Source organism: Aulonocara sp. 'chitande type north' Nkhata Bay, linkage group LG20 (genome assembly GCF_057382095.1).
Source record: "Aulonocara sp. 'chitande type north' Nkhata Bay isolate Kocher_YH1m ecotype deep benthic linkage group LG20, A_spYH_male_GT1.1, whole genome shotgun sequence".
Lineage (NCBI taxonomy): Eukaryota > Metazoa > Chordata > Actinopteri > Cichliformes > Cichlidae > Aulonocara > Aulonocara sp. 'chitande type north' Nkhata Bay.
In genome coordinates this window covers 8,257,664-8,283,256 of record NC_141363.1, presented here as the reverse complement: position 1 = coordinate 8,283,256, position 25,593 = coordinate 8,257,664, and the positions used below count along the sequence as shown (strand labels likewise).

Genomic DNA, 25,593 nt, shown 5'->3' with positions numbered 1-25,593 from the left:
GATAAATATCTTGAGCAGATAAATCAACTAAATCTGAAATTAACTTCCATTTTCCATTCTTTTATGTTTTGACAGGTGACTTAAGAGACGATGATGGGTAGGACGAGGCTTAAATCTGTTTCAATGAAAAATCCATGGAAATAAAAAGGACTTTAATGTTCTGTCGGTGCAAGTGAAAAAGAACAATGTAGGTTATTGTAACTGAGTTTAAGAGGAGAGGGTAACAATTTTAACTGCAGCCAAATATCAAGCCAGAAAAAAAAAGCAACCTCACTCTTCCCACCATCTGTGCCTCCTCCGGTCTGCCCTGAGCCATCACCATTTTCTTTCTCCTTCTCTATTTCCTTTTTCCTTCTCTTACTCGCAGATTAAGGCCAAGACATTCCTGTTAATCAAAGAGCCAGTGCGGAGAAACCACAGAGGTGTCTGCTCTGTTCTCACATAATTCATTTTCCTCCTGCCTCCATACTCTCCCATTCGCTATGGTAATGATGCTGCCTACACATGTGTTTGTGTGTATAACAACACTGAGTTACAGCGATGTGGCTGGGAGAACTTGACAGAGCTCTGCTGAGTGTCAGGATGTTAACCAGAAGAAGGGTCTGCACTGCGTACAGTCATCACAGCTGCACCGCCGTATACAGTAGTTTAGTTTACTGACACGGAAACTTTCTACACCCCATTCTTAATGTTGTGATAGCTCCTCTTTCCCCTCGGATTCAGTACACACAGGAGCCGAGCAACTGTTATTACATATATACACACCATTGCAGTCCTTTTTCTTTTTTTTTTGCTAAATAAGTAATGAAAGAAAAAATTGAAGTGTCAAACCACAATCAGATATGTTTCAGCTACTGTACGGGAGGTAATTTGCAAATGTTATGAGTAAGCTTCAGTTAAGTCAGTTAACCAACAGTCAAGTTTTACTATTACTAGTAAAGTTTATATATAAAGTTTTTATATATATATATATGTATACATATACATATATATACATATACATATACATATATATACATATATATACATATATATATATGTATATATACATATATATATATATGTATATATACATATATATGTATATATACATATATATATGTATATATACATATATATATGTATATATACATATATATATGTATATATACATATATATATACATGTATATATATGTATATATACATATATATACATATATACATATATATACAGTGGGGCAAAAAAGTATTTAGTCAGCCACCGATTGTGCAAGTTCCCCCACTTAAAATGATGACAGAGGTCAGTAATTTGCACCAGAGGTACACTTCAACTGTGAGAGACAGAATGTGAAAAAAAAAATCCATGAATTCACATGGTAGGATTTGTAAAGAATTTATTCGTAAATTAGGGTGGAAAATAAGTATTTGGTCACCTCAAACAAGGAAAATCTCTGGCTCTCACAGACCTGTAACGTCTTCTGTAAGAAGCTTTTCTGTCCCCCACTCGTTACCTGTATGAATGGCACCTGTTTGAACTCATCATCTGTATAAAAGACACCTGTCCACAGCCTCAAACAGTCAGACTCCAAACTCCGCCATGGCCAAGACCAAAGAGCTTTCGAAGGACACCAGGAAAAGTATTGTAGACCTGCACCAGACTGGGAAGAGTGAATCTACAATAGGCAAGCAGCTTGGTGTGAAAAAATCAACTGTGGGAGCAATCATCAGAAAATGGAAGACATACAAGACCACTGATAATCTCCCTCGATCTGGGGCTCCACGCAAGATCTCATCCCGTGGGGTCAAAATGATCATGAGAACGGTGAGCAAAGATCCCAGGACCACACGGGGGGACCTGGTGAATGACCTGCAGAGAGCTGGGACCAAAGTAACAAAGGTCACCATCAGTAACACACTACAACGGCAGGGAATCAAATCCCGCAGTGCCAGACGTGTTCCGCTGCTGAAGCCAGTGCATGTCCAGGCCCGTCTGAAGTTTGCCAGAGAGCACATGGATGATACAGCAGAGGATTGGGAGAATGTCATGTGGTCAGATGAAACCAAAGTAGAACTGTTTGGTATAAACTCAACTCGTCGTGTTTGGAGGAAGAAGAATACTGAGTTGCATCCCAAGAACACCATACCTACTGTGAAGCATGGGGGTGGAAACATCATGCTATGGGGCTGTTTTTCTGCCAAGGGGACAGGACGACTGATCCGTGTTAAGGACAGAATGAATGGGGCCATGTATCGTGAGATTTTGAGCCAAAACCTCCTTCCATCAGTGAGAACTTTGAAGATGAAACGAGGCTGGGTCTTCCAACATGACAATGATCCAAAACACACCGCCCGGGCAACAAAGGAGTGGCTCCGTAAGAAGCATTTGAAAGTCCTGGAGTGGCCTAGCCAGTCTCCAGACCTCAACCCCATAGAAAATCTGTGGCGGGAGTTGAAAGTCCGTGTTGCTCGGCGACAGCCCCAAAACATCACTGCTCTCGAGAAGATCTGCATGGAGGAATGGGCCAAAATACCAGCTACTGTGTGTGCAAACCTGGTAAAGACCTATAGTAAACGTTTGACCTCTGTTATTGCCAACAAAGGTTATGTTACAAAGTATTGAGTTGTATTTTTGTTATTGACCAAATACTTATTTTCCACCCTGATTTACGAATAAATTCTTTACAAATCCTACCATGTGGATTCATGGATTTTTTTTTTCACATTCTGTCTCTCACAGTTGAAGTGTACCTCTGGTGCAAATTACTGACCTCTGTCATCATTTTAAGTGGGGGAACTTGCACAATCGGTGGCTGACTAAATACTTTTTTGCCCCACTGTACATACATACATACATACATACATACATATATATATATACATACATACATACATACATACATACATACATACATACATACATATATATATATATATATATATATATATATATATATATATATATATATATATATATATATATATATATATATATATATATATATACATACATACATATATATACATATATATATATATATATATATAAGCCATGAATGGATGTACGTTAATCCATTCATGGCTTCATCCAATTCTCACAAGAAGTCAGCAACAGGGGAAATTTTAAGGTTTGATCTCAGAGTTGAAGGTGTATCACGACTGAAGTGTTATTGGGGCAGTTTGAACTGTTGCTGGCAGAGATGGGATGTCATCTGAGGAGGCAGAGGAGTCATTGACTCATTTGACCCAAACTAATTGACCTGGATGGGGTAAAATACTATGATTTTAATATTTGTATATTTAATAGCTTGCTGCCAAATGCAGTGGTCTGAGTTGTCTGATCTGTTTATTTGGATATGAAAAATCAGAAAAATCTTTCTTGGTTCGCAAATTCGGCCATTGAAATTATGCACTCAGTGTGAATAACAACATTAAGAATGGGTGATTCTAAAAAAAAAACCAAAATGAAGACCTAAGCACACCTGACAATAACAATTAAGTGAGGTGTCTGCATTCAGAAAGTCTTTGCAGTTGGTTTGCCAACACTAGTTATGCAGATTATAGAGACAGATTCTGAATTTCATTAGAAGTTATGAGTGTTTGCTCATAATGTTGGCATCAATAACATGTATTATGTTTTTGGGAAGCACAGCAGGGTCACTGGGATGGTTAATGCTGGGCAGCAACAATGCTCAAGTAACTTTAAAGTTAAAAATGTCCCGTATTCAGTAAATGAAAATAAAATGAACAATAAAAGGTGAATCAAATGGACCATTACGGCAAGGCTGGGATGGTCAATTTGGTAAAGTAAATCTGGTGGGCATCTTTCTTTGCCTTTAGACAACAATTCTGATGGCAAAAGAGCCAAACGGGACAGGCAAAAAAAAAAAAAAAAAAAAAAAAAGTTAAAAATGATACATTTGGATTGCAATCACTCACCACGCCTGGTCTTGGATAAGGAACCCTGCCTTCATAAGCACCCCATTGGTAGTCAGGACCTTCTTTATGTGCAAAAGGTCCGTTGAAAACTTCTCTGATATCAGTCATGCGGTAAACACACACAGCAAAGCCCTGGAATACATTACTGTAAAGAAGAGAATGTAAAATGTACAGTGTTGGGATATAACATATCCAAAAATCATGTTACTGAGTCGTACAGATGTTGAGTGCACATTATTTTTAAAGCTGAGCTCTATGCGTGTTTACCTGATGGTGCTAAAAATTGCATAGATATCTGGGTTCCTTTCATCCTTGGTCCTCATCAGGAAAACATCCTCTGTTTTATCAAAAGACAGTGTCAGTGTGTGCGTGGGAGTATAAATATGTGCAGATATGATACACTGTAACCAAGTGCAGGATCATATGAAAATTCTTATGTGTGCGTGTGTGCTTTAATGTGTCTCACCAAGTTGGTTGAAGTGAGTATCGATTCCATGAGGTCCTGGTACAGAACAGACAAGTCTGGCTTTGATAAAGGTGCTCCACTTATTGACCAGCACTCTTTGACCGCCGACATCATTCTGGCTCAAGATACAGAAAATCAATCTATAAAGCACAGCTGCGTATTTATTTCCAAACACAAATCATTCATTGTTTTGGCTCTTTACACCACCTCACTGGATGTGAAGTGAAAGATGATGAAAGTGCTGAGTTTCAGCTTCAGCGTCGAATAAGGATTTTCAAGCAAGAGATCTACTCATAGTTCTTCAGTTTATGTGTGAATGCGTATAATGGTGATCAGCTTTGGTAAAAAGCTTTTTGGCAAAAATCAGTATAGGAGTGTGGATGACATTTGTCTTGGAAAGAATTGGAGGCCTGACAAGGAAATACTACTTGTATGAGGAAGAAAAAAATAAAGATGGAAAAAGGTGAACACAAGGAGAAAGAAAGTTAGATGGTGAAAGTTTAAGTGGGTTTTTGCCTGAGTGGTTTATCCAAACTTTACTGACACAGTCTATCAAAATCAATGGAAACCCCAGCAGCTGTGTGCGTGTTTTTGTGCTTGTGTGTATTTGTGTGTAATATTTTATGCATGCCTGTATTTGCGTGTGCTGTTACAGTACAGACATGGGTTTATAAGGCAAATCATTGCGTGAAAGAATGTTACGGAGCGTGTAGGGCAGATGGAGATCATTGTTGGGAAATCTGACAGCTGTGTGCATTTTGGAAGGAGAAACATTTCATATACTTCTAAATTTCACGATCAACCTTGGGGAAAGTAAATATTTGATCGCCCCAAAAGAAATTTGTCTTTTCCACAAGGTAGTTTATGACTGACATAATAGGAGGATAAACCCATAAAACCATTACCTTCTGTCCTGGAAAATTAATTCTGCAGACATCTGTATGTGGCCATACACTCAGAAAGTCCCTTGAGTCAAACTTTTTGCTGTACAGTATCTAGCTCAGTGTTTCTGTAGCTTATCAATGACTCAAAATATGAGACCTTTCGTGACTCATCTGGTGCTCCTTTGCAATCTCATCTTCAAGTGAAATATCCCTACAGATGTCTCATTCCGGGGACAGGATATTTGAATGGCCTCGAGGAAGTGCATGTCTAGCTCACCTGAACATCTGGCTTCTCTCATCCACAGCTATCAACAAACCATCTTTCAGTGTTTCAGCATATGTAAGTATCAGTTTTTGTGGATCTCCTGAGTTAATGAAACTTTGTTTCTCTGTCTTTCTGTGGCATTATGATGTGACATGCATGATGCTATATGTATTTTATCAATGCTCAATCCTCTAATAATGCAGTTTCTTGTGTAGTTGTAGATATCTTAAAATATCATCAACAAAGCACTTTATATTTTAAGGTAAAGGCCGTACAATAATAACCAATAGAAAACCCCAACATTTAAATGTCCCCGCTATGAGCAAGCACTTGATGACAGTGGGAAGGAAAAACTCCCTGTTAGCAGGAAGAAACCTCCAGCAAAGCCAGGCTGAAGGTGTGGCGGCCATCTGCCACAACCGGTTAAGGGTGAGGGGAGGAAGATAGGGCAAAAACCCACCGTGGAAGAGAGACAGAGATTAATAATAAACACACACATAGTGAAAAGCCTGGGTCTGTGCACAACGAGCTCAATTGATGTGGCTTTTACAATTTAAATTCTAAACCTTAAAGGAAAGATTTACATCAAATATAAAAAGCATTATGGAGCATCTTACCGCACACACTCGTCCAACTCGTGTGTGTATGGCCCCCTCTGTTTCTCCAGCCTCTGTGGCCTTCTCAGTGAAGAAGAAATACACCTTATCATTGTCTCTGTCATCATTATCCGGGATGAGGTGGGCTGCAATGAACTTGGGATCTGCAAGGTTGAAGATGGAAAAGAGTCGCATGTGGGAGTATGAGTAAATCACTTTGATCTTTATTTCAGCATCTTTATAGTAAAATTTTGCATATTTCTAACAGACTTGCTGTTGTTTGTTTGTACTTCTTGTTGACTTAACATTGTCTTGTATTGTAGAAACGCTCGGGAAAGAGTGAAACATTACCATGAAGGAGTTTCTGGTCAGTCTCTGTCCTCATTGTGGAGCGACCACCCATACTTCTGAATATCACAGAGTCTCTTCCCAGGAAATCTGCTGTCAGTCCTGTATACAGCTCCCCACCTACAGAGAGACAGGAAATGTTTAAAAGAAGGGGGGAAAAGATGATGAGAAGAGGAGAGTTTACAGAAAATGGTTGCAAGAATGTAAAAAGAGGGTAATTAGTAAATAAAAAAGGAAAGGCAGCCAAAAATAATGGGTGAGTTTGAGGTTTAGTTAAATGAAGAATATAGATGCAGGACAGGAAAGAAGAAAATGAACAAACCCAACACAGAACACACAGGGAGTGTAATTTGAAACTTAAGCATCCTCCACTGAGACCATCAGTAGTGGACCAACTTTAACTTTCAGCCACTCTGAAAATTCTTGCAAATGGAGATAAATAACAAAATCCCTCTTCCAGCACATTTTTCACAATATATTTTGGGAAATCCTCAGCTGTTGGAGGTTATCGGTCACAAGACAAGACAGCGACCCCAAATGCCTATAAAACAACCCACTGCAACTATCACATAATGAAGAATTATAAGAGTGAGTTTTTCATAGTGAAGCTGGGTTGTTTTCAAAAACACAACTGTTTTTAATTTTTCCCAGCTGGTGTAGAAACTCAATCTGGTGACAGACTGTTCTCATGTGACCTTGTGGAAAGTGAAAATTAATTCTTCTTATTTTATTTGGCCATGATAATGGTATTAGAAATGCACAGATACTTCTTTACCGTACAGCGAGACACCCATGCAGTCAAACCTATGTGGTAAGACATAATTAAACGTGCAAATATAAACGCACGGACAACATAATGCTTGCTGACAGGTCGTGGGGAATTGAGGTTTGCGCATGTTGGGAAAAGATCCTAAAACTGAGGAGGAGAGATCATTGAGTTGATAACTGATGAAGAGGATTTTCATCAGGTTTTTATTGTTTCATTCTCAGCGTCTCTGTTTCTCTTTATCTTTCTCATCCAGGGCTGCAGAGTGTCGGTCGAAGCTCTGTATGTGTATTTGTTGTTTCTTTCTTTCAGTATTTGGTTATGGCTTTAGGGACACAAAAGAAGAAGCTTTAAGGCGAAGAAGAAAACATGCATAACAAAACCTTGTGGTTTTGACCACTAATGATCACTGAGGCCAGCAGACAAACTGAAAGTCAAATTCAGTCCCGTAACAAGAGTCTGAATTCAGTCTGTCATCAAACACATCCTTGCTGACCCAGAGTGGAGCTGGAGATTTGCTGACTGCATTTTTTAGATTTTACCATTCAAATTGATGATGAATCCTAAACCTTTAACAAATTATGAGCCTCTACCAGCATGTACAGTATGCTTTCGTCTTTATCTGTTACTATTTCTATGACAAATGCTTTTGTGTCTCTTTTTCTGTATGCATGTGACCGCTGCAGTATCACTGCAGATGTCCAAACTACTATTTGGCTCTAATTTGCGGTCTTCCTGCCAATTACAATGCACTGAGGGATGAATTCTGATGCTGAAAGCGCCCAGCTGTGGAGCCAGAAAGGGATGTATACGTGCACACACACACTATATATATTTCCACCCTTAGTGGATCCTGGGATTGTGTGTCATTGGCATAAATCAGCGTTATTTCACAAGCCCCAGTAAATACCTCGTGACATTTAGAGAGAAACACCCAGAACTTTTCAACCTTGTCCGGGGGGTGGGGGGTTAAATAGTCAGATGCGGCAAATGAATTAACAGCTGTGCCACAGAGGCTTATGAAATTGATATTTTGTTGTGCAACCCCTTTGACGGAAAATGATGACGGCTAGAACACCCCCTACTGGGTCTTTAACCTACTCTCTCTTTTTTGGCATGTTTACCTTTACTCTGACAGCAGAGAGGCAGACAGTAAACAGGAAAAGGAAAAGGGGAATTGACACGTGCCAGAGCAGTCTGTGTTTTAAATGTTTGGAATATGTCAGCGTTATTGCTGTACGACAAAACATCTAATGAATCTTAAACGGGTGCCCTCGCCATATGGCTTCATAAACCACTCAGGAAGCTGTTTAGAAATGTAGGCCAAACAATACGGGACATACCACTGAAGGTGCTGGCGAAGGGGAAGCTGGGGTCATGTGGAACTCTTCCTCTTCCATTTTCCACATTTAGAGGGTCCATTGTGAACACGTGCTGGGGAAGGAAGACACTCAGTTAGTGATTAATTCCTTAAGTATAGCTGATATAATGTATCAGTGTTTATTTTTTCTGATTCTGAGGAAAAGCTCAGCAGGTATGTCTCCATAGCAGAGCAAATTGGATCTTGTATAAAGGGTTAATTTTTTAATAACTGAAAGGCCATTGTTCTTCCCCTCTGTTCCATTGTCGACACAAATAAAAGAGACCATGGGCTGGTTTTAGTTTCACCGGGTGTTACATTTATTTGTCCTTTCAGCGAACCCGGCGACTGTCTGAGACTGACGGCGCTGTCTGAGATAAGAGGAAATGCAGGATCAGAGCAGTTGCCAGGGTTCAGAGAAATTTCCCACCCTGTTCCCAGTGCAGATTATTCCTTAGAGCTGTGGATTTCGAAGAGCCAGGAGGGTAATAAGTGTGTGTGTGTGTGTGTGTGTGTGTGTGTGTGTGTGGGGGGGGGGGGGGGGGGGGGGGGGGGGGGGGGAGTCCGTAAAACACTTATTAAATCGACTTAAAATACAAACTTTGTCAACAATAAAAAAAAAGTGCTTCAATCCTGAGATCATAAATCTCAGTCAACACATACTCTGCAGGGAAAAAACAAGCAAAAATATACAGCCAAATTCATGACATGTAAATATAAACAGTTTTTTGAGTCTGTGGCCAGATGATAGACTGAACCGTACACCATGTTCATTCAAACCTTTCCTATTTCATTTATTTTCATAACAGCAGCATATCTTGCTGCACAGCAACTGCTGTTTTCAGCACCACCCACAATAGTCTGAAACAAGGCGACAAGAGTCTGCAGCCACATCAGCTCCTTCACTCACTCCAAAAACAGTCTGTGCTGGAAAAATGTAGGAAGTATGAATGTGACATCACTCTATATTGCATGTTGGGACAATGGCTGAACTTTGTGATGAAATCAATTTGTTATCTGACCCACTACAGATTTACTGCTTACCTTTGTTTTGTTTGGCTAAAAAGTCTGTTAATTCAGTCAAAATCAAAGCCTGTCTCCAAAAAGGCAGAAGCAAAGCATCGTGTGTGCACCGTGACAACACCCCAAGGTATCTGATGGAGCACATTTGATGCAAATGACCTGGGGTTTGATGGGATTTTGGGGGTTTCATGACATGCTGAAAATGAGCCACACTTACATAGCTGTCACTTACCTTTCTGTGCTTTTGTCAAAATTAAAGCTAAACACAGGTAAAGTGATTCCCCCCCCCCCTCCCCCCCCAACCTGGCAGTATAATTTGAGTATGCTGAATAGAAATGGATGGAGACATGATTTTACAGGTTCGTCCTTCAGTGCGTCCAGGTGAAGAATATATTTTAGGTTTTATAATCCAGTTCTTGCCTGCCAAGTTAACATAAATTCACATTCCCCGCTGACGTCCATTTTACGTGAAACTGCATTTAAATTCTACTTTTCTTACTCTGGCAGAGCGGAGTAAGGAAGCAATTAAAAAAGCCTCACACAGAAGGCTTCTTTGTCCTTTACCCTTTTGTAAAGTTCACCTGACAAATACTGGCCATACTGTATCTTTGGATTGTGTGATGTGTCCACTTAAAAAAGGGTCATTGTGGACAAAAGGCCTTGTGTTTTTCTGTCTTTGAATTTCCACTTCAGTGACACCAGTGTACCAGTCTGTGTTTGCCAGAGACGCCTGCATGTGATCAATTCCAAATGCAGTCAACTTCCAGGGAAAAAAAGGGGAATAGAAGGTGACAAGAGCAGCAGTAGGACCTCTGGTTTAATGCAAGTGCATGTTACTGATTTAAGTGTCCTTACAGTGAACTTTGTCCGTCTCAGTCTTTGTTCCTGTAATAAACAATGGAGCATTGTTACAAGGTGGGCGAGGCTTTGACTGAGCAGAGATCACAGGGGAGATGATGACATTGAAGTAGGCTTGATAAAAATACTGTAAGAAACACAGTGGACAGCAAATACGCCCACACACAGTGTGTCACCCGGGCAGTAATAAGTGCCAAATATCACGGACACGTCAAATTTCTTCACACTTCAAATTTAATGCACAAACTTTTTCATTTAATCTACATGTAGATTTTTGGTTTGAATGACTTTTAAAGGTGTTGAAGGGCAGGCATATGCACAGAATTCACACTTCATCAGTTTTTTAGATTACGAGGAGAAGTTAAAAGTAATCTGATTCATGTCTTGCCCTGTATGAGAATAGAACTCTTTAATTCTTCCAGTACTACACAAGCGGGATTTATGAGGGCTTCATTTGTCATTTTGACCAGATTTTATCCACACCGTGACAATTTTTATTCAAAAACTTTCATATGTCAATAACTTTATAGCAAAAGAGCAGAACCTTTTGTGTAAATGTATTGTTTAATTAGTTCATTATGTCATACAGTAAACCCTTTCCTCCACCACTTTGACTCTTTCTGTGTTGCATTTTTTCTCATTTCCAGCTGCTTTCTGCTCTTCGTCTCCTCTCATGCATGCACAGGTCGTTTAGCTCATTCATTAGTCATCCTTATCCTTTCGGCACCTCTTCACTCACATGTGTGCACATATGTGTGTGTGTGTGTGTGTGTGTTTGAGTGTGCGTGTGTGTTTTGCATTTCTATATGCAGTCTTTCCGCTGTGCACTTGTGCAGCAAATACGAGTCGGTGCGGCTTTCGGGGTGTTTGCATGTGTGCGTCTGTGTTATCTCATTGTGATCCAAAGGAATGGCGCAGCTGCCTGTTCAGCTGATTAGACTGTCAGAGTCACTTTGCCTATACTTTGCCAAAACAAATACACAGAAGTGCCGTGATACAGGGAGAGAGAAACATCCAGGCCACTTTACACACAGCTGTGCCAAGCAAAACACATCGGACCCCCGCTACAAGACCAGCAAGACAAGTGACTACTGACACAGGCACACACTTCCATTTGTGTAATTTAACATGCGGAAAACTTCATTTATTTAGTTTATTCATTAACCTCCATCCAGCGGATTATTTAACCTTTAAATTAAAACTAATACTGAAAACAATGTTCACCCTTAATCAGCGGACTAAAAGAGAGACTACAGATTCAATGTTAAAGACTGACCCACCTTCTTATAAATGAGGTGCTGGGATTCACAAGACAGTGAACACAACTTTGCTATTAGCAGTATATCCAGGTGTTTTCTGTTCCAGCTGTTTTGGTGGTTTGACCACTTAGGGGGCTAATATTTTGTGAGTAATGTTAGCAGTAATATGGATATGTGCGTTTTCATTGCTGACAGCAACTACAGTAAACCAGAATTCAATGAATGACAAAGTTGCATTCATAAATATAGGGCCCGACTTGTCTAGTAAAAACAACTCTATTGCTCTTATTGTTGGGAATGTGAAACCAACTACTGGTTACAACCAAGGGGCAACGTCTGAAGCTGAAAAATGAAGTGTTGAAATAAGCGCAGTTCCTCTACTTGCCATTTGAGGCTGGCTCCAAAACCCCCATAAACTCACATGTTAAGATGTCCAACTTTCAGCATTAAAAAGGATCGTTACAGCCTGCCTTAAACAAAAGGTCTGTACTACTGGATTTGGTCATTTCTTCATATAGTATAGATCTCTGTATCTTCCAGTGCATACACAGGTCGCTTAGCTCCTTCTGTTCTGTGGCTTCAGTGGTTATGAGAGTTTCTGCCTTTGTAATGACTCTGAAATGGGTGACATTTTTCTGTGATGCAATCATTGACAAGTGTCTCAATTAGCATCTCACAGGCTTCAACACTACTTAAAGTGATTAAACTGGACCTGTTCACGGTGTTTGTGTGCTGTTGAAACCTTTTGGAGGATTTTAATTTTGATTCAACTTCTAGGTTGGTGACTGCATCTACACTGTTACTTATCATTTAACTTTTACAAGACATTTCAGACTGAACGCCTTCAACCTCCCATATTTTTACAATCCTTTCTTTGTCAGGTTGACGACACAAATGGGTGTGTTTTCTCCACCAGTTAAATGAATGGATAGTGTCTCTTTGGGATTTTTCATTCTGATCCTAATCCTAAGAATAAAATAATAGGCTGCATGCAAAAATAACAGACAGGAACAAAAATTTGACTTTCAGTTTGAATTAGATCATCTGTCCCATTAAGATAAACAAAGGAAAAAAAAAATCCCATTTTGTCCTTGATTGTTATAAATGTTTTGAAGAAGTGACGCCACATTAAAACATAAAATCATCTGTCCTGGACATTGAATCATCAAGTTTATTTGACTTGTCCGGGGTTTATTATTTAACATCAGATAAAATTTTGCGACACGGAGCTGTATAAAACACTTAACGTCTAAAAGTGTTTGGTCTCGCTTCAAACATCTTGGACAACTAGCAGACCTCATGTGACACCATGTTGTACTTGGCTATGTCCCCTCTGTCCAGTCAAATAATGACTGGGCTTCCTCTCTCACTATTCAACTCTCCCTCTGGGGGAAGTAAGCATGGGAATCACACTCTCCCATTTCATCTTTTGTTGCCTTTCATTCCTCTTCTGTTTTCGAATTTATCTTTTCTGGTTTTATTTGCTTTTGAAAATTACTGAATATTCGTCAGCCAAAGAGAAACAGTCTGAGAATGGAGGGAGATTAGAAGACAAGCGGGGAAGATAAAGCAAAAAAAAAATAAAGACACAAGGATAGACGGAACGAGAGCTATTGCCTACAATTATAGCAATTATTACAGTTAAAGTTGATGTAAACTACCAATTAAAATGAGACAAATGGGGCAAAATGAGCAGAAAAAGCACAGGCAGTAAATTTAGCTTTCACTTAAAGAGCTCTAGTGAAGAGTCTGATCCAAAGGCAACACACATGAGAAGACTAGAACAGGTGATTTACAAGGAATCAATTTTTCATCATGCTTTCAAGCTTTTTAGTTCACTTGCAGTGCTGTTACACTGACAGGCATTTACTATTTTTCCCAACGGACATGAAAAATAACTCTTTTTAGGCCATGATGGCGAGCGGAAATGATTTAGCAAATTCCTTACTAAGCAAGTTTATTTTTTTAAGCTCCACAAAACACAAATCTTAAGTAAAAGTCAGCTTTAACTGAAAAATGGACCTTCAGGATCAATGAAGCTTGCTTTAACTCCCTGTATCTGCACATATACATTGAACTTTTTTATGTTTGAATGTTTGCTTGTGTTTCTGTCTCCCTGTCCACATATTTATGTTTTAGCTGGTGTTATTTGTTTTGATGGCTTCTATGTGTGCGTATAAGTGTGTGCCCGTGTCTGTGTGTGTGTGTGGTCTTGTATCTTTATGTCGTCACTGTAACATGTTGGTTTATTTTCACATCTATGACGCTGCCCAGGCAAGCTGTGTCACTCACCGGGGGGGACTTCAGTTTATGTTAGTCTTTAAGTGTGGGGGAGTAAGGGAGAGAGAGAAGGGGGAGACAAAGACACACAGACCTGAGACAAAAATTAGAGGTTCATTTAATGGGGATTATGATGCTCTTAACTGATGATAATTCACTAAATCATGGGTCATTTTTCTGAAGCAAGGAACGCGACACACGAGTTCTTCTTGAATGGCCCGATGAAACTTAATCTCATTGCACATGAGCATTAAAAATGCTTTTAGTGGTTTTTAAATGTTGTCTAAGACACGCCTGACCTCCAAGAAATATGAACATTACTGACACGGCCAATCATGAGGTTACACTGGTGGGATCGTTGACCAGAATGTTTCCAAATCCAATTCTTTGTTTTCATCTTTGAATAAAAGTATGAAATACAGTTGGGCTTGGCTAACACCAAAAGGCAATAACAGCATGTCCAATACTAATAGATTTAGTCAAAACACTGTCTGACAGTGCATTTTATTCCACTGAGAGCCAGCTGTTGTAAAATGAATCAAATATTTTCTCACAACATGTTGAAATTTTTGCGTAAAACATTGTTGACAGTCAGGCAACAAAGTGGCACCAAGAAAAAGAGAAGGGGGAGAGAATGGGGTGCCACTGGAGCGATAGAAAGAGTATGTATGTGCCCCCTAACTGAGATGAAACACCTATGAGGTCAAAGGTCATCCCACCCAGAGTCCAGGAACTGAGAGCCTGCCGCCTCAGTTCCTGGGAGAGGTCAAGCACTCAAATGGGTGTGTTTTCTCCACCAGTTTACAATTGGTTATATAAATGGACAGGCTCTCTTTGGTGCTGTCCATTCAGCCGGACTCGCTGACTACCTGACAGGAAACACTTGTAGTCTGAGTGGTGGTTTTAGACAGACACGCAAGCTGGAGAGCAGCTGGCGTCGTGATATATTTTAGGAGAGAAGAAGTGATTTGTTTTTTGACATCCATACGACTGTTGCAGGCTGTTCCGCTCATTAAATACACACCTGGGCAGACACACATACGTGTGCAAACACAACTATCCTATCACAAAGTGCATCCCGTGGGGCAAATAAAACAGAAGGAGCAATGATTGCAAAGACAGGTGCACCACCTTCATCATCTTAAACTGGATAGCAACAGATGATTCAATGCACTTTAACAAAAAAAATGACACCTACAGTCCCTGTAGTTTCGTAACTGGCTATCTGAATCATTCCTGCAGGAAAAAAAACCCATAACCGCTTACTAAGAAGTGCTGAGTTCAAGTGTGTTGCTTAGTTGCACTGGGGGCAGAAACTCCTGCACTTCCCAGGAGGCTGCAGTATAAAACATGTGGCCTACATTTCTGCTCTGCTCCCAAATGCATCGCAACCCTTTACAAGGATTCTGCTGAACTGTTTCTATCTCCAGTGTTTGTTTCCCCAGTTTTGAGCCACGCAGACCACAGTATATTGTCTCTGAGCTAAATTATTTAACATGAACAGAGAAATATGTATTCCATTTTCCATGATGTGCCATAAAACCCAGAGTTCAAAAACCACACTCGGGATGACAGATCAGGGGGGAGGAAGAAAATGACACCGCTAAGGAGAACACATGCTGTGTCAAGCACCTAAATCCATAACAGAAAAGGAAAAATGCACTTCCTGTGCTTTATATGCACACACAAGCCACACACACAAATCAACACACATTCTACAAGGTTGGCACTCTCCCATCCCACTGTCTCATTTCCCTAACAGAGCGCTTTGCCAACATCCACCTCCCCCCTTCCCTAAAGACTGACCCTCTCCTGCTGGGCCCTACAGGGCAGCACACTGGGCAAGGATCTGTTCAAGTGCCGTTAAAGAGAGTCTGTCTTAATAGCTCCATTCATACATTCTTGTCCTTTAAGTGGCTCCAAGTCTGAGAGTCTGCAGAGGTTTCCACTCAGCTGAGCATCTGAGAGCCAGCCTGTGCATTTGAAAAGATGTATAGAGGGTTTAATGCTGCGGCTGAGTGGCCTGCAGAAAAACTCATGGTAGAGCTGCCTGTAGAGAATTAACATTGAACCTCAGGGATCTGTGCACAGACCCCAGTCAGTCTGAACTGTGTTTTTCTGAAAAGCCACATTGGCACCAACCCCATTTGCTCCATTAGACTGATTTCCTCCACAGCTTTGAGGCCACCCAGTCGTTCCTTGTATCATCTCATACATATACACTATTTCTTTTGTATGGTGCCATGCTTTTCTACTGAGAAGTAGTAAGGCCACCTACCTTTCATTATCATGTCAACTGTAAATTTTTGATTAACTGGCCTTTAGTCAGTGTTCATTTACTTAGTATTGACAAATTAATTTCAAATGAACATTTTAAGAGTCACTGGACAATATGTTTGATGACCAATGGAAAAGTGTGCAGAAAGTAACACCCATCTTTTTGAACTCTCTTACTATTTAGCTTGGTGGTTTGATTGTATATTACTGTCTTTCAGCAGTCTCAAAATATACATCATCGACAGTCATTTCCAGGAAAATTCAGGCCAATTGTATCTTTATATGTCCGACTTAAGCCTTGATTATACTTTCTGTACTTGTGAGTCTGCTGGGGTCTTCTTGGGTCCAAATGATATAAATTTCATCATCACACGGTGCGCAAAATGGTTGGTGGACCTCCACATGCCTGCCAATTTTTGTGTGGCCACAGACTCGTCCACTGAGGCTTTACATTTCATTGCAACAGCTACGTATGCACCCCAGGCAGAAGACTTTTAGTGGACGTCAAAGAAAACGTAAAAAGTAGAGCTGAAATGTAGGTCAGTGTAATGAAATATATTGATCCATGCCCGCTGCATGTGCATATAAACAAATTAGCGATCAGTAAAGTGTTTTTGTATGTGTATTTTAAAAAGAGAGAGAAGCAATAAAAGTTCTCAGCGTAACCTGCCAGAGTGCGTTACAGCATTCAGTGCTGTGATTGGTCAGTTATGTGGAGGTGAGAAGTCAGGCTCTTATTAAATTGTGATGTGAAATATATATTCAGAGTTTCTAAAGTTGCAGCTCAAACTGCTAATAACTACACAGTGCATAAAAAGCATGTATAATTTACAGTTCCCAAAAATGCAGAGTGAGTGCAGTTCACACTAAAATAGGAGTTTCCCACAACCGTGACAGCTGCACACCACAGAGCTTTCATCAGCAACCCCAGCTGATATATGTGTTTGCATGTCTGTGTTTTGAGGGGTTTGTGGCTGTATTTAGGTAACTGATTGTCAATGCATGTTTTTCTATTTTCTGCTGAATGGTGGATGCAGTCAGATAATCAGCTGCCCAAGACAATCTGCAGATGTCCAGAGTTCTATAAGAAGCAGTAGCAGCCCACAGCCACCACCACCACCACCCGCAGCCCATCTTAAACCCTTCTTACCTCTCCTCTGTGCCCGACATAGATGAAGGCACACATGGGCTGGAAGGCACCAGTGCCACAAGCCAGGAGGTGCGTACGATTGTAGGGCTGCAGCAGGCGAACAAAGTTGGCACACTCTGTCTGCAAAGCACACAAACACACAGTCAGGTTAAAAATCTGTATTTCAAATATGTTAACAAACTGCAGACAAGCTGAGGGTACCAAAGAGAAACCAACAAGCTTATTGATACCAAATGTTGTCCTGAGCCCTGAGAAAGATGAAATGTGATAGCCTCCATCCAGGAGTGGTATCTGTGATTTTTGGATGTTCGCCAAAGCGATGATAAAGAAGGAAATTCATCATATTCAGGTCAAAGGAACTCATGAAACCCAAGAAAATCCTGGGAGCCCGTGTTAAAATGTGGTAGATAATTCTGGTGGTTTGGTATAAAACGTTTGTGGTTATGTAGAGGATAAGATGAAGAGTTCAGCAATAAATCTAAATTCAACTTTTGACAACAGCAACAAGAAAGAGAAGAGAAAAAATATAGAATCAGGAAGAGATCAAATCGGAAAGGAAGACTAGAAGCTGCTCCTGCTTTATCAGGCAGTCTGTAACTGAAGGAAATTCAGAAGAAATTCAAGTTAAAGGTCCTAAAAACAGAGATTGGTGACACATGACAGGAACAATAGAAGTAGTGACTAAGGAAATGAGTATTAAGACCTTTTTATGATACACAGAGTTGCAGAGGAAGCAGAGGGCATGACTACTTCCTCTTTCCTTTGTGTAACAAAGCAGCAGACAAAACGGGTGTCAGCCTGAGGAAAGAAAGGATCGGGCAGCGATCACTCGCAGGTCAAAGTCATCTGCACAATCAGTGCCTAAAGTGTGTGTGTGTGTGTGTCTGTGTCTGCATAAGCGTGCTTGACTGAGAGTTAGATACTAGAGTGTTGGTGAAGGTTTTTGTGTGTTGTGTGTCTATCTGCGTGTGCCATCTTGATCTCCACATGTGTGCATTTGCTAGTCTTTGTGTTTTTACAAGTGCATGTGTCGAGTAAATCTGCCATGCTGTGCATTTGGCCCCTGTCCCTCTCGATGCTGCAGTTGGACCTGAAACCGCCTCTGATCGTTTCCCCGAGTGCTTCGTTGCAGACCTGATGTAAACCATGTCACTGCAATAAGAGAAACAGTTTACATCATTATATTACTCTCCTCCACTGGATAATTTCTGTGTTTCAAACAAAACCAGGCAAGTGAAAAACAGAAAACGCATTTATATTAAAAATGTTTTCAGCAAATCTAAATGTACTACTGGTTTTTCGATGTACAAGCGTCTAGATTTCAAACATTCTGTTTCCAGTGAGGATGATGGGATATCATTGAGCCAGTTTGGCATAGCTTTTAAAGGTTTTCGGACACCGCGTCCCCTCAGTTATTTATCCTAAATTAGTGTTGTTTTACTTGCTTATAATTTATCTCCAGCCTGTTGGAATCGTCTTCTAAAGGGACAAAATTAAGACGTAAATTTAATTTTGTGGTTGTAAGAAGACAAACAGCACAGCCCACGTAGCCTATTGGAAATGAGTAGAAACCTTCCCCTCCTGCGTTTCTGTGCTTGTACTCGGGCAGTCATCTGAAGATCTGTGTGGCCCTGAGAAAAGAGCGAATTGAAATGTTGAAAAGAGGAAATATGTCTCTCCCACTCTGGGACGTTTGGTTTCACAGTTCTGTGTGGGCTTACTGGGATTAAGTGGCAATAAAGGGAGTGGTGTTTAACAGAAAATTAAGATGTTTGATTACTAAATCTGGTTTTGTCTCACTGGGAGATCTCGGGGAGTAGTCGTAACAACGGCCAGGGCTGAAATTTACCACATAAAAAGTCATGGTTAGGGCAAGATGGTGAAAACAAAAGCATGTAATGTGCTCGTATTAACCTTTAATTAACAAGAGAAGGTTGCCGCCCTCCAAAATGTGTTCTCAGCAACAGTGCTTCCACACTTAAAGATCTGAAATTACCCACAGAAACCACATTTGTGTAACCTGGTATTTGGAAAGAAGAATGTACAGCATTTTAGACAGTGACCTTTTAATCTTTTGCTCTGAGACAAAAGTATCATTAACATAAGCAAATAAGATCCCTGCCAAATCTCTGGCAGAGCTTTGCAATTTGCAGCACTAAACCTCTTTTCCCACTGAATAAGGTTATTAATTTGGATCATACAGGAGTAAAGCAGTTTACTTTCATTAATAGTACAAGATTTCAAAGTGACAGTGAAACATTTGCAGGGTGCTACTGGAAAGAGAAACCTTTTCTTAGTTTTATTTGACATCTACCTTCCTACTTGTAGTGTGCACAATATACTATATTTAACATATTTTGCTATATTTAACATATTTTTCAGTCAATTTGAAGTAAAAAAACAGAAGTTGAAGAAACAAAGAAAGTTGAATGGAGACCAACTATGTTTAAACTAACTAAAAGATAGAATTGCAATCAGAAATGTATCTCCTGGGCTTATTGTGGCATGTACTTTGCTATTATGTTTAATCCTGGAAGGTCAGTTATGCACTGTGTGGTCGTCCAGGGTTATTTTTTTGCCAATAATACCTCATTTTGGAAGAGGGGATCACATTTGAGGAGGACTGCTTGAAAGTTTGAGGCACCAGTGAGATGCTGATTGGAGAAATTTAATTTTGCGGTCACTGGTCCATTAATTACCCGTGTCCTTGGAACACAAAGCTACAGCTAACATGGAGCAAACCACAGAGAAAGCTCCAGCAGCAGCCAAATATGTTTGAGGATGACTGACCCGGGTAGGGAGAGGCAGGTTTGGACATGGAGAGCAGTTTCCAGTATAAACAGCCAATGTTCAACAGAAAGAAATCTGTTATTCTGTAATACTAACAGGAAGTGAGGACCAACACATTTGTACACACGCACACGCACGCACACACATGCACACAAATATGCGCATGTATAACGCTACAGTGAACAGGACCTCCTACATAAATACAGACACACAAAAACACTGTGCAGGCAGTTCAAAGCTGGACAGCTGAATGGTGTGTTCAAGTCTTTGGTCTCAGTTGCTGTTTGATCCTCAAAGAAACGACTTTTCTCGATTGAGCAATGAAAGCACTCAGTCAAGACACGAAACTCCTGTGTGGAGACCTTTGTGGCTTCTTGGAGAACTTAAAAGTCATTCTGAACAGTTACAGACATTTGGTGCATCTTATTGAGATTTATATTAACACAAACAATGAAACGCAATCGAGAGGAGCTTTTGCAGAAGCTCCAATCTGGAGGCCAAAGGCTTTGATGTTATCATAGCTTGGGAGTCTGAGCGCATTATTTATCAAACGTTTATTTATTTTTTAAAACCCAGAATTCTTTATGCTTGGGATCTTGACATAATCAGGTCTTTCTACAAGAAATGTTGGAATACTGACACTATCAGGGCTGCCATTAAAGAAAAAAAGCAGAGCAGTGAGTGCACAATTGATTTTTGGAGCCTACATAAAGAATTCATGCTTCAAATATGCACGCTCAGATGTCAACTTTGCAATCCTAACACCTGTGTTCTTGATCTCAGTGATTTAATCCCTGGAAAGCTTTGTTTGTGCACCATAGGAACAACACTGTGACAATTCCTGGCAGCGATGAATTGATTTGATCATCAACCCAGCGGCAAGTGGAGGAAAATTTAAAACAAGACACTACATGTTTAGCAGAAGCTGCTGTCCGCCTCCCTTCCCTTCTGCCTGGTATTTATTTGTGTGAGCTGTGATTAATGGTGGTGAAGGCCATGAGGTTGTGATTCTGGGAGGAAACACTATCAGTAACAACATGTTTTAGGTGGTAGGCACGTGTCAGTAGAACAGTATGGAGACAGACTTTCATTAAGGAGATAAGATAAACACATTTATTTATTTCCACCGAGTTTCAGTGTCATGATGTCAGGATGTGGATGCTGAAGATATTCATTCTACTGCAATGTGCTGAGAAGGAAAACTGCATTTCATTGCTTTTTTTACTTTGTGTAACAAGGATTATTCCAAAGATTAAAATACATTCTCTATAAATTATGAACTGTATTTTTAACCTGATTTTCCTCAGTGTGATTGGACCTTTCTCCCTAAATCACCAAACAGCCACACACTAAAGTCCAAAGACCTTTCACCTTTCAACCTTTATCGCTTTCTGACAATAACCGTATAAGTTGTAACACATGCGCCTGTGTGTGTGTGTGTTCAGTGTGTATGTCTTTTGCTTTGTAGATTATATAGGACGCCGCAGTAATCCATCTCATTTGACACCAAAAAAAGCCCAGAAACACACAGTAAAGGAGATATGTGAAGGAATGCATAAAGGTGGCGGTGCAGTTTAACAAAAACTGTCAAATATCTCAATTTATTTCCCGTGTAGGGAAACACACAATCAATACGGCTCCTTTGGTACCAGTAAGGTAAAGTTTCACACAGCTGGTTTTCAGACCTGTGTAATAATGGATCGTGACATCACTTCTCCACTAAAGAGAGTACAGTAGCGCACACACATCCAGCACCGTATGAGCGGCCTGTAGAGGAAACACCTAATAAAGGTGATATAAGACACCCATGACACACCTGCCACTTCAAACACAGAGACTACACATACTTACAGACACACACATAATATCTAACCACTTCCAGATGGAGGGGCTGTCAAACTCCTTGCCATAAGCACAAAAGGGTACAAAAATTGCTGTGCTTTTATAACTCTTACACTATGTGTTCATTTTGGCGTGTGTTTGTGTGTTTGTGTGTGTCTGAGTGTGTGTGTTAACCAACAGTACCATTTGCTTCTCCAACTGGAACCAAATGCAACGATGTCTCATTAAATCAACCACACTCTAATAAACTTGCCTCCTTCCTTCCTCCAGTCCTTTCTTTCCTACTTCCTTACATCCTTCCTTCCAAAAAAGCACTGAGTTGATCTAAAGTTGCTTAGAACTTATGACATGATGCCATTTGGATAATAAGCTTTCTTGCTTGAAATAATCTTTTCTTTATTTCAATCAAATTCAGTTTGATATATTATTGTTAATTTCCTCTGTCATCATTTTTCTTTTGTATTTAAAGATGATTGTTAGCAGCTCATGTGTCCTGCTGCCAGTCAGATTTTTAAATCCAATAAACTTTGCCAGGATCAGCTCTGAAACCAGTTTATGACTTCTATCATCGTAACTTATGACTTCCTTCCTTTCAATTTGAAAAAAGAGTTAATCGCTCTCTAAAAAAATCAAATGTTTAGTTGAGCAGAAACACGGAGAGACAGACAACTGTTCACACTCACAGTCACAATGTGAACAATCTAAAATCACCAGCTAATCTAACCCTTTGAACTGCATGTCTGTGGACTGTGGAGATCCCATTTTTCTATGTTAAAATTTATTGACTCTTCTTATTAAAGATGTGTTACATTCAGTCACATATTTCATGTTTATATTTATGCAATAATGCTTTAGTTTAGGATCATTTTCAAAATAAATAGATTTCATAATGGACATTTTCCTAATATTAATAACATACTGATATGTTTTCATTTTTAAACCCAATGTTAAACCCGAGTGCTACATTTCCTTGACTGTAGGTAGTTGACTATAGGTTTAAACACATATATGTGGATGAGAAATGTCCTTCCAGCTTTGGGCTTCTGTGTCAGCGCCCAGATAGTAAATCACTATGTTTTTCCCTCCTCCTTCTCCTCCTACCTCTCTATATTCCTACTTCCCTGGCATCCTTCACTGAAGTCTTTATTAAGAGCTCTAATGAACAACAAAAATCTTTTCCCTCAACTTCCCTCTGATGTAGACTTCAATACAGAGAAACTTGTTTGGTTCCTAACTCATTAAAATGCTTACTTTTAATAGTTTACTATCTTTTAAGGCAAAATATGACTTGCCTTAAGGCAGGAAACTGCAGTGTCAGCACAACACAACATGGCACCAAACTGTCAAGCTATCCCATTTACTGCACACTTAGTAGCCCTAGAGGAACGCTCTGCTCCTCCCTTCATAACACACCATTTGAGGACTGCTGTTAATGAAAAGCATTGTAAATATTTTGCATCCTAGTTTTCAAACCTAATAAAATCTTGTTTTAAACTAAACAAAATGTAAACCCAACTGAACTCTGAATGCAGGATTTGGATCGTGAGCCTTCAGAATCATTTGGAGCCTAAAGTCAAACTTGGGAAGCTGGAGAGAGCCATCCCTCTGTCATAGTGGAGGCAGTTTATTGAATAAAGAGCTTCTGAGCACCATGAGCCAACTCAGGCACATTTATGGAGAGGTTCTGATGAGATTTTTGGCAGCAATGCACAGTCAGAGTCCAAGTTTCTGGAAACAAGGATAAGACTCTAAAGGTGGACATCAAAACTTTATAGGGAATAACCAGCAGCTTGGAAGACGTGCACAGGTCAGGTAATCCCTGAAGAATGGAAACGTGAGAGGAATTAAAGGGAAGGTGAGGCAGGACTGGGCATGAAAGTGTCAAGACCATGAATGCTCTAAACTCTAGCTCTTTGGGTATGTTTGAACCATGCTGATGGACGTAGCCAAACTGACAACACCCATTTAAAGCCAGCCAGGCAACAGAGACGCCCCCAAGTGTCCATTTGAAGAACAAAAGTGGAAACAAAGGAGACAGAAAAAACACTGGATGTAGTCGTGCCTTTTGAAGCGCTCATTTTGACAAAAAATAAGTTTGCCATTAAATCACCATATTGCAATGAAAATTAAAATAGCCATGTTAAAACAAGCAGATATTAACAATGTTAAAAAGCTACCTGTGGGTCCTTCCCTGTCTGAATGCAGTCTTCTCTGTTGCCAGGTAATGGAGGCCAGAAGATCTATGAGAAAACGGGGACACAGAAAAATTAGTTTGATGATTAATGACCTCATAACTATCAAATACTGTAATGCAAAGAACCGCCTTACTCAGCCATACTGCCAAATGTCATTTTTTCTTGGAGCGACTTTGGTGGGATAGAACAGAAATATCAGTCATTGAGTCGTTAAATGCAAATTATCTTCCTCAAAAATTCAACTTTTGTAGCAGTTAGAAGCAAATTGAGGAGAACAGCTCATCCACAAATGATGAAACAAGGCTTTCCAGTGGGCAGCCAAAGATGTTAGGCGTTAACTTTTGGCTTGTAAAGCTGAAACCCTGTGTGTGACAAGGCAAAAATGTACTTTCCACTCCAACACCAGAAGCCAGAGCCACACACTGAATCATAACTATCACAAGAAATAAATTAAAAACATCAAAAACTGAGCTATATAAAGTTTTTCTTTCAAGCCACGCAGATGATTTGGTTTGAATTTTCCCCAAGTTTTTGATATGACAGTGAAAGAAGGTCCTTTTGAGGCCCTCACAGTAAAACAAACGCATTTATAATGATCAACAGCAATGTCTTCTTAGTGACGATGCAAGGCCAAAGGCTTGTGGAAAGAAATGCTTCTGATGAATGATGTAATGCTCTGTGTGTCATTGTCCCTCTCCTCTACTTCCACAGCGCTGAACAATCTTTAGACCACAATGTAAGTCTTTTGGTTGAAATTTTCCATTCGCTTGGTCCGAAGAGCAAATCTTGCATGTACTGTACATAGGCTACACTAACATACTACACAGATGTCTGAAAGATTTCAAGACTTTCTTTTTCTGTGCCAAGACAGGAAATTAGATTTCTGGCTATAGATAAGCAGGGAGAAAAGTGTTCAGCCACCTTAAGAGTATCATTTCAACACCATCTGGAGCTATAATAAAACACAAGTTCTCACAGCATAGATTAGGAAACTCCCAGAGTCTTCCTCTCAGTCTGCAAATTGGATAATCCAATGAGGTGAATCTCAGAGAAGCATGAGGTAAAATTTGGACTTTAAACAATGGGGCTAGTTTTCACACTGCCACTGAAGAGAAAAGCCCAAGTCGGTTTGAGCTGAGCTTAAGTGGGGTGTGTAAAGTCATAGTGTTTGTGTACTACCACGAGTTTCTCTGAGACAATAAGTCTTTGTCTGATCTAACAGGAAACTGCCTTAGCGGGATGTTAGCAACCGGAGGGGAAAACAAATGGTCCCGACTTGCTTCACCATGTCTGATTGCGCTCAGCGCGTGGATGAAC

At 40.0% G+C, this 25,593-nt stretch overlaps 1 protein-coding gene across 1 annotated transcript in view; it reads right to left on the bottom strand.

Annotated features, from left to right (window-relative positions):
• The window catches only part of sema3g (semaphorin 3G), a 67,626-nt gene that overhangs the window by 16,832 nt on the left and 25,201 nt on the right, over positions 1 to 25,593 (bottom strand). The window contains exons 3-10 of the mRNA XM_086276782.1: positions 24,259 to 24,321; positions 17,450 to 17,569; positions 8,586 to 8,676; positions 6,480 to 6,596; positions 6,150 to 6,292; positions 4,384 to 4,498; positions 4,185 to 4,254; positions 3,918 to 4,062 (exon numbers count right to left, since the gene is read on the bottom strand). Of these exons, the coding sequence (XP_086132908.1) occupies positions 3,918 to 4,062; positions 4,185 to 4,254; positions 4,384 to 4,498; positions 6,150 to 6,292; positions 6,480 to 6,596; positions 8,586 to 8,676; positions 17,450 to 17,569; positions 24,259 to 24,321 (864 nt within the window). The remainder of the gene's footprint in view (positions 1 to 3,917; positions 4,063 to 4,184; positions 4,255 to 4,383; positions 4,499 to 6,149; positions 6,293 to 6,479; positions 6,597 to 8,585; positions 8,677 to 17,449; positions 17,570 to 24,258; positions 24,322 to 25,593) is intronic.